At 53.7% G+C, this 9567-nt stretch overlaps 1 protein-coding gene across 1 annotated transcript; it reads left to right on the top strand.

The window, feature by feature from the left end:
* The first annotated feature begins 351 nt into the window (after positions 1 to 351).
* LOC133362608 (mRNA decay activator protein ZFP36L2-A-like) lies at positions 352 to 6229 on the top strand. The gene is given in 3 exon segments (XM_061581534.1): positions 352 to 494; positions 4766 to 5373; positions 5375 to 6229. Coding segments are annotated over 3 exon segments (1401 nt in total). The 5' UTR covers positions 352 to 440; the 3' UTR covers positions 6114 to 6229.
* The last annotated feature ends 3338 nt before the right edge of the window (positions 6230 to 9567 follow it).

Below are 9567 nucleotides of genomic sequence, written 5' to 3'. Positions count from 1 at the left end.
TCTCTCCTCTCGTGTAAGAAAAAAAATAAAGTTTTAAAGAAAATAAGAAAGAGTGGTGGGGGGTGGGGGGTGGAAGAGGGCGAGAGTGGGGGGGGGGGTCCAGACTCCGCCTACGTCCGACCACGACTCCAAACTTCGCCGCTCGGATAAACTCTTGAAGTTGAGGCTTGTTATGCAGTCCGTGCAAAACGGAGGTCTCTCTCTCTCTCTCCGTGTCCCTCCTCTGCCCGTGTCTCTCTGTCGGACTCCTCTGTCTCTTCTTTGCGCTCTCCCCAACCCACGCCATCATCATCTCTCTCTCTACCTCTGCTCTGCTTCTCGTCGCATTTGGCAGTGGATGTTGCTGGGGGGCGGAGGGGGGTGGGGGGGTGGGTAAACGTTTAAATTTCTGTGGCTTGGAGAACTTCTGGCCTTCAAGCGCCCCCCCCTCCCCCCCGATAATGTCTACAGCTCTACTCGCGGGACTCTTTGACGTGGGCGATTGTGTCTATAAGGTAAATCTTCACTGCAGTATACACACACACACATACAGTCTATAATGCACGCGCGCGCATGTGTGTGTGTGATCGCTAACAGCACTTGCCCCAACAGTCTGTTGATGCTATAAGCGGGGGGATCTTTGCGTGTGTGTGGTTGGAGAGCGGTGGCGCAGTGGTTAGGCGCACTGCGCTACGGACCCGGCCCGCAAAGTGACAGCAAATTTCTGAACCGGTCCTGTGCCTCCCCTAGGTCGCCTCGGACCTTAATGAGTGTGTGCCTGGTGCGGTGTGAAAACGCATCAGTAACTGGGGAGACAAAGGCGGCCGGGCGTGGTATCGGCCACCCACCCCATCGCGTGCCGTGCCGGCCTTCATAGATGCTCACTCGCTCAGAGCACTTGGCCTCAACAATCTGTTGAGGCTATACGGGGGATCTTTGTCTTTGTGTGGTTATCGTACTGCGCTGCAATGCCGACTGGGTGTGTGTGAGCGACTATTTAGCGCGCGTGAGTCGATACTTATTATGATATAATCAATGCGTTATACCATGCAGCATTTGTGTACACGTGTAAACGGTGCAGTTAACATCGGCACTGGGAAGACAAAGGCGGCTAGGGCGTGGTGTCGGCCACCCACCCCCTCGTGTAGCCGTGCCGGCCTTCATAGGTGCTCGCTAACAGCACTTGCCCCAACAGTCTGTTAAGGCTATACGGGGGATGTTTACACGTGTGGGGAGCGGTGGCGCGGTGGTTAGCGCACTGCGATATGCACGCGGTCTACCGAGATCATTCCCGCTCACGGCCAACATCAGTGACGCGTCTGTCTGAGCCGATCCCGGTCCTGGGCCTCCACTAGGTCGACTCAGCCTGGGATGAGTACCTGGTGTGGTGTGTTTATGGGGATACAAAGGCGGCCGTGGTGTTGGTGACGCCACTCCCTTGTGCACCCTGTCGGGTTTAATAGGTGCTCGCTAACAACACTTGCCCCTACAGTATATGACATAGGGTAACTTTGTCCAGTTTTTTTTAACAAGCTTTTGCAGAACATTACACGCAAATATAGAAACACTCAGACACACATAGAGACACACCCATACATACAAACAAAGACAAAGATCCCCCATATAGCATCGACAGACTGTTGGGGAAAGTGCTGTTATCGAGTAACACCTATGAAGGCCGGCACGGCACACGAGGGCGTGGATGACCAACACCACGCCCGACCGCCTTTGTCTCCCTAGTGGCGCTGTTGACACACCGCTCCAGGTGCTCATTTGAGGCCGAGTCGACCTAGGGGAGGCCCAGGACCGGTTCAGATAATCGTCACCGGTGTTGGCCGTGGGCGGGAACAAGCGCCGAGTCATACACAGACAGACGCCAGCACACGGAAACACACATAACCAGGCACAAACACATGGGCACATAAATAATAAAAATAAAAAGATTCCCCGTATAGCCTGCACAGGCTGTTGGGGCAAGTGCCGTTAGCGAGTGGCACCTATGAGGGCCGGAGCGTCACGCGGTGTCCACACGAGACACATACACACGGAGAGACGCACACGCGCAGCCAGCGGCTTGCACACAGACGTAGTCTCGCATATACGCAAACACAGGCACTCACGCAGACACACAAAGCCTCGATATGATATACACACACCCAGACGTGCATAGCTTCACACACACGCGTAGGCGCACAGAATAGCCTCGCAAACACGACCAGACTGTAGGGGCAAGTGCTATTAGCGAGCACCTATGAAGGCCGGCACGGCACACGAGGGGATGGGTGGCCAGCACCACGCCCGGCCGCCTTTGTCTCCCCAGTAGCGATGTTTACTACACACCGCACCAGGTACTCATTTGAGGTTGAGTAAACCTAGGGGAGGCCCAGGACCGGTTCAAATAATCGTCACTGGTGTTGGCCGTGAGCGGGAATCGGACCCGGGTTGCCAGATTCGTAGCGCAGCGCGCTAACCACGACACTACCGCTCCCCACTAATACATACACACAGGCTCACAAACACACACACATGGACTCACACACAGCCTCACACACACACAGACGTGCAACCGCACACAGAGGCTCTCACAGACACAGCCTCGCACAGACACATCGCCTAAAACATGCACAGACTCACAATCTCACACAGACACACATAGCCTCACACAGACAGACACAGCCTTACACAGATACACAGCTTCACACTCAGACACATCGCCTCTCACACACACACAGCCTCACACACGCATACACAAACAGCCTTACACAGACACAAAGTCTCACACGCACAGGCACACAGCATCACACAGAGACACACAGCCTCACTCAAACACACAGCCTCACACACACAGACACACAACCTCACTTAAACACACAGCCTCACACACACGGCCATGCGGTCTCACACACACACAGCCTCGCACAGCCACACAAAAAGACAAAGATAAAGATCCCCCATATAGCCTTAACAGACTGTAGGGGCAAGTGCTGTTAGCGAGCACCTATGAAGGCAAGAACGGTCTTCATAGGTGCCCAGTGGCGATGTTTACACACCGCACCAGATACTCATTTGAGGCTGAGTCGACCTAGGGGAGGCCCAGGACCGGTTCAGATAATCGTCACTGGTGTTGGCCGTGAGCGGGAATCGAACTCGGGTCGCCGGGTTCATAGCGCAGCGCGCTAACCACGACACTGCCGCTCTCGACTAATACATACACACAGGTTCACACACACACACACATGGACTCACACACAGCCTCACACACACACACATCCCTCACACACGCAGGCACGCAGCAGCATCACGTGATACACGGACACACACGGACACACACTCACACGGTCACAAGCCCCACGGAGGCAGCCGCACCTCGTGCACGCACAGCTCGAGTGCTACTAAGATCCCAAATGACGTGAACTGTCGTGCAGCTGCGGCGAGCTCGCCTTCGTGCCATCGATAAATAATAATTGCATTTTCCATGAATATGCTAAATTCCTCTTCATATGCACATTCTTTTTGTTAAGGCGCTCTTCCACCTCCAACGCAGCTTATATATAAGCTCCTAGTTTGGTAGTGTCTCATTCTTCACCTGAAGACGGTTGCTTGCGTTGTAGCCGAAACGTCGTGAGAATTATTTTATTTTATTATGTTTTATTTTTATTATTTTATTACTTCCCTTCTACGTGACTTTACCGAAAGAACCAAGAATAATAATTGCATCGTTCGCAGCGCGATGGTCAGCGGACGCGCTGGACTTTGTCGCCCAGAGGTCGCCGGCTCGATTCGATCGCCCGGCGCGGCAGTAGCAAGAACGGGGGGGCCGAGTTTCTTACCGTCCCATCACCCGCCCCGCCTCTGTCCACCCAGCAGCGTCAATGGGTTCAGCGTCACTCGATCGGCGCGGTGGGGTAAAGTGTGGGTGGCTACCCACCATTGCGTACTGTCGACGAGCCCTACCGTGGAAGAGTAGGCCAAGTTCCCTCCAGGGATGGAGGGAGGCTCTATGGAGCTCCCTCCAGCGGAGGCGCCTATCTGCCAACAGTAGCGCGAACTGGCACTTGCAGGGGCTGCGCGTGTGCCTTGTTTTGCTGGAGGAAGAGGAGGAGGGATGGGTCGTTGCGTGGAGCGGTGCGTAGCCCCGCTCCGGGCAGGGTTCCCCGGGACCCCTCACGTCCCGCGGAACCCTGCAGGGATATCGGCGGTCGAGGGGGGGGGGGGCTGCAGCTACCACCTCCTCCTCAACAAGAGGACGGTTCTGGGGAATCCGGGACAGGTGGCAACCGACATACTGACCACTTTTTCTCTCTCTCTCCCACTTAACTCTCCCATCTCCCTCTCCCCCATCTATCTCACGTCTCTCTATGTCCCACCTGTATCTCTCCCACCTCTTACTCCGCCATATCCCTCTCCCACCATTCTCCCACCTCTCTCCTTTCTCTCTATTGCATCTCTCTCTCCCACCGCTTTCTTCCACCTCTACCTCTCCCACCTCTCGCCGCTTATATCTCCGCCACTTATACGTATCTCTCGCCACCACCCCTCACCTCTGTGGGAGGGGGGTGGGGGCGGAAAAGCCCCTCTCTACCGGCGTGAACGGCGACCACCACCACCACCACGTGACTTTTTATTTATAAATTGTGTTTTGTGTTATTTGTTGCTGGTGACTTTGCCTTTTGTCTCGAAAATCGGCTCCAGTGCTGTTGCTGCTGGAAGCAATAAAAGTGGTTTAAAAGTCTGCCCCGCGTCCCTCTCCTCCTCCCCCCTCTCTGTGCCTCCTCCTCCGCCACAGAGTAACTCCAGCAGAGGCCTGGGCATGGGGATCCTGGACAAGCGACCTCAGCCGGCGAGCGCTGCGCCCGCGGGCAACTTCATCTTCTCCGATCGACGCCACCGCTCCCCAAAGTTCCAAGAATTCTGCTTCAAAGCGGAACCAACTTTGCAGCAGCATAATCAACAGCAGCAGCATAATCAGCAGCAGCAGCATAATCAACAGCAGCAGCAGCATAATCAACAGCAGCAGCAGCATAATCAGCAGCAGCAGCAGCCACACATTTTCCCGAAGGAGGGCAAATTCCGCGACAGATCGTACAGCGAGGGCGGGGAGCGGCCCGCACTTCACCGGGTCGCCAGCGCCGGCAGCGCCACCGTCCCGTGCGGCGGCCTCGGCGGCCTCGGCGCCCAGAGCAGCAGCTCGAGCCGCTACAAGACGGAGCTGTGCCGCCCGTTCGAGGAGAGCGGCGCGTGCAAGTACGGCGACAAGTGCCAGTTCGCGCACGGGCATCACGAGCTGCGCACGCTGGTGCGCCACCCCAAGTACAAGACCGAGCTGTGCCGCACCTTCCACACCATCGGCTTCTGCCCCTACGGCCCGCGCTGCCACTTCATCCACAACGCCGAGGAGAAGAGGTCCGCACACGGTGGCCGATGGCGGCGGTGGCGGTGGAGACCACCGGCCCAGGCTCCAGCACAGCTTGAGCTTCTCCGGCTTCTCCACGCCCGCGATGCTCGGCTTGGACTCGCCGCCGCGTCTCCACAGCCCCCTGTCGCTCACCCCGCCGCCACCGCCGCCGGGCCTCTACGCGGAGATCGACGCGGCCCTCCTGGCCCCCGTCGGCTCAGCTGCCGCCGCGGCCGCCGCTGCCTCCTCCTCGTCCTCCTCCTCCGCCTCCTCGTCGGCGTCGTCGTCGACGCCGCCGCCCTCGTCGTCCTCCTCGTCGGGCTACTCGGCGGGGGGCTACGCCAACAACGCGTTCACCTTCTCTCACCAAGAGCTGGCCAACATGTTCGCACCCTTTGCCATTCCACGTCCAATCCAACAGCAGCAGCAGCATCAGCAACAGCTGCTGCAGCATCAGTTGCAGCAGAATCATCAGCAGAATCATCAGCAGCCAGCTCCGGTAGGTGGCGCCTCTCCGCCGAGTTGCCCCGCGGGCTGCGAGCAGAGGCGCCCCGCGGGCTCCGCGCCGTCCCCCGTGTCGGAGCCGCCTCCGAGCCCCCAGGGCTCCTCCTTCTCGGACCACGACAGCTGCTCGTCGTCCATGAGCTCCTCGGGCAGCCTCAGCGGCTCCGAGTCGCCCGTCATGGACCCCAATCGGCGGCTGCCAATATTCAGCCGCCTCTCCATCACCGACGACTGAGGGCCGCCGCCGCCGCGGAGAAGGGGAGGTGTGCCGTTTGTTGCTGGACGCTCGGCGGTGTTTTGTTTTGTTGTTTGGGTAGGTAGGGGTAGGTGGGGGTAGGTGGGGGGGTTGGCTTTGGGGGCTTGGGGCTGTGCTCAGCAATCGGGATGAAAATAATCCGACCGCCCCCCCCCCCCCACCGTGACTTTCACCCTCACCTCCTCTCACCTCATAGCCCCCCACCCCCCCCCCCCCGACAACAAGCCCCCCCCCCAAACCACCCACCGCCCATCAATGATTAATTCTAGGAATTTTCACGGGTTGACGGATCGCAGGAAGATTCAAGGATCAATGAAATTTCATTTTCGCCTCGCCGTTTTGATCGTCGCATTTGTGCCGGCGATCGATGTGAGTCGATGGTCTCTATCGATTCATTGATCGATTAATGAGGGTCTCTATTCATAAATAAATACATTGATCAAGTAATTAATTGATTGATCCGATCGATCTCCACGTGGCTTTAATCTGCAACCGAACCTCCAACTCGCATTCCACATCCATTGGGGTTTCAGAGTTGACTTTTAAAAAGTAATTATATTATTATTTTAAATATTAATATTATTAATTGATGATGATGGGAACAAATCGTAAACAAAAAATCGTAATTCATTGTTCAGGAAAGCCTCACTCAAGTATCAAGACTCTCTTTCAGGAGGGTCCTGCTACGTTTGGCCATGAATTCCAACTTTTTTTTATTTTCTTCAAATAATGATCGAGAGTTTGGCTTTTCGTGTGCGTCTCGTGTTGCTTTTCTGGAGAGACAACCAAAACAACACCGGAGAAACCCCACGACCACGCTGCGTGTGTGTGTGTGTGTACGAGGGGATAACGTCACTCAATACTCCCCTTCGCATGCGGGTTCGCAAAACCCACCCACTTGCTGTACTGCCACCCGTTATGGTGAATGAGAGAAAGAGAGAAAAGGCATGTCCGGATTGACCGGGTGCAACGTTGTTCCATCGCATGAACGTGAGAGGTGGTGGCGGTGGCTTAGGGGAGGCCTTCATCCAGCAGTGGGTAGAGCATGACTGATGATGGCGATTCTTTATTGGAGAGAGTAAATGTATCTTACTCTGAACTGGAAGCCCTCTGACTTATAGCGGAACAAAAACTACACCGCCTTACATTAACATGAACAATAACTATAATGCTGATCGTGACGGTGTTGATATTACAAATACATGTTGATGATATTCGTTTTAATTATTATTATAATAATGATATGCATTTATTTATCCGATGAGTCCTATGACGCGTAGTAAAGAGGACCCTGCACTGGGATGTTTGGCCGATGTCTGAACGAGTTTTACGAGCCACCCAGATCTGATTCAAGTCATCGTTTAGAGCCGGGCTGTCAACCGATAGCCAAAGTGATCGATTTCTCTTTTGATCATCGGTTCCATTAATCGACTTTTCGGATGACATGCATATAGGTGGGGGTTTCCAGCCTTCACAAGACGGGATTTGGGGGTTGGTCACCAGCGCGACTAACCAACCGCCAAAAAACATTCACTTTTAATCGTTCATAGATTAATTCTCAGAAATTACTTAATCATACGGGGCTCTGCTCATTAACGATTAATGTACCAGCTGCATAGGTCCTGTAATATACACTAACATTTCGGGCAATGGGCCTCCTTTAGGGCGGAGAGAGAATCGACAGGCAGGGAGACTGTGACTTGTTCAAATTTTTTCAGGGGCTGCATTTATTTGGGAATGTAACATCTCAAAAAAAACAATTAATCCCCCCCCCCCCCCCCCACACACACTGTGAAATGACTCCGTGGAATCTCTCTGCCAGCTCTGAAAAGGGCCCATGTGCTGAAACGTCTTCTCGTCTCTCGTCACGTAAAGGTGCCTTCGGCCGTAGGGAAGACAAAGGTGGCCGTGTATTTTTAGGCTTCACAGTCTGGGGCTTCCTCCGGAGCTGATCACGAAGAATGGGCCACGTTCACTTTATACTCAGCGGGGCCAAATGGCCTTCAGGAGTGGAGACCCCTTCTATCAGCAGTGGCGTTAGCGAGCACTTGCAGCGCTGCACCTTGAACCCATTTTTCGAACTTTACACTCAACGATAAAAAAAAACTGACGGGCTATGAATCAATCACTAATTGTCATCATTGTTATCGTACTTATACAGATAGGGTGGCCTTATTTTAAAATGAAAAACATGCACACTGAATCTCGCTAAATCTGGCTCAGTTACAGCTCTTAGAATTAAAATCATCCGGTTGACTATCGTGCGACTGAGCAGCAGTGCTCTCATGTAGCAGAGCGGGTGGGAACGTGTTGCCCTCTACTGTGTGCGTAGAACAGAGTTGTCACTTGAATAAAAAGGGATCTCAGAGGTAGCTCGGTGATGTCCGCTTACGTGGGCCGTTTTGTGTGTGGACCAGACAGCGTGACACTCGATAAAATATGGAATCTCAGAGGTAGTTCTGTGATGTCCGCTTACGTGGGCCGTTTTGTGTGTGGACCAGACAGCGTGACACTCGATAAAATATGGAATATCAGAGGTAGTTCTGTGATGTCCGCTTACGTGGGCCGTTTTTGTGTGTGGACCAGACAGCGTGACACTCGATAAAATATGGAATCTTAGAGGTAATTCTGCGATGTCCGCTTACGTGGGCCGTTTTTTGTGTGTGGACCAGACAGCGTGACACTCGATAAAATATGGAATCTCAGAGGTAGTTCTGTGATGTCCGCTTACGTGGGCCGTTTTGTGTGTGTGGACCAGACAGCGTGACACTTGATAAAAGATGGAATCTCAGATGTGGCTCTGTGATATCCGAGTCCGTGGACCGCTCTCTTCACACGGAGGGGGGGGGGGGCGTCTCACTGCTCCGCTCGATTTCCAAATGGATTTTTTTTCTTGTCATCTCGCGACGCCGCCGCTAGCAACGATCGGGATAAAACAATTTAGGGGGCGAAGATGAGAGACACGTAATTAAAACTGTTTTTGTAATTGATGCTGTAAGCAAATGTCTTGATGGCTTGATTAGTAAGCCCGTGACGCTTACCCACGCGGTGCCTTACGGAGAATCACCACGCGCCTTACCAATTGCACACTTCCAACTGCCTTTGGATGGGAGATAGTAACGTGATTTTTGTATTACATTTTGCCAGTTGATAATCGTGATGATGATGATGAGGGTGATTGTAATTATAATCATGATGGTGATGATATTAGTAATGTATTAACTATTAACCTGCAGTGCCTTCCTATTTAACTCAGCATGCGAGTCTCTTCTTGAACATCGCGATAATTGCCTACAATTATCCGGATTATAAGACGCTCCAGAAAGTGAAAAGACACCCAGCAACTTTTTACTTTAAAATACCGGGAGGTGGGGGGTGTGGTGTGGGGTGAGCCGCGGTGTTGGGATGATAAGTGTGTCTTACAATCCGGCGA

This window comes from Lethenteron reissneri, chromosome 8 (assembly GCF_015708825.2).
Source record: "Lethenteron reissneri isolate LAM-NWPU_2019-01 chromosome 8, ASM1570882v1, whole genome shotgun sequence".
NCBI classification, from domain to species: Eukaryota; Metazoa; Chordata; class Hyperoartia; order Petromyzontiformes; family Petromyzontidae; genus Lethenteron; species Lethenteron reissneri.
The sequence above is the reverse complement of the archived record's forward strand: the minus strand, read 5'-3'. Positions and strand labels throughout refer to the sequence as shown.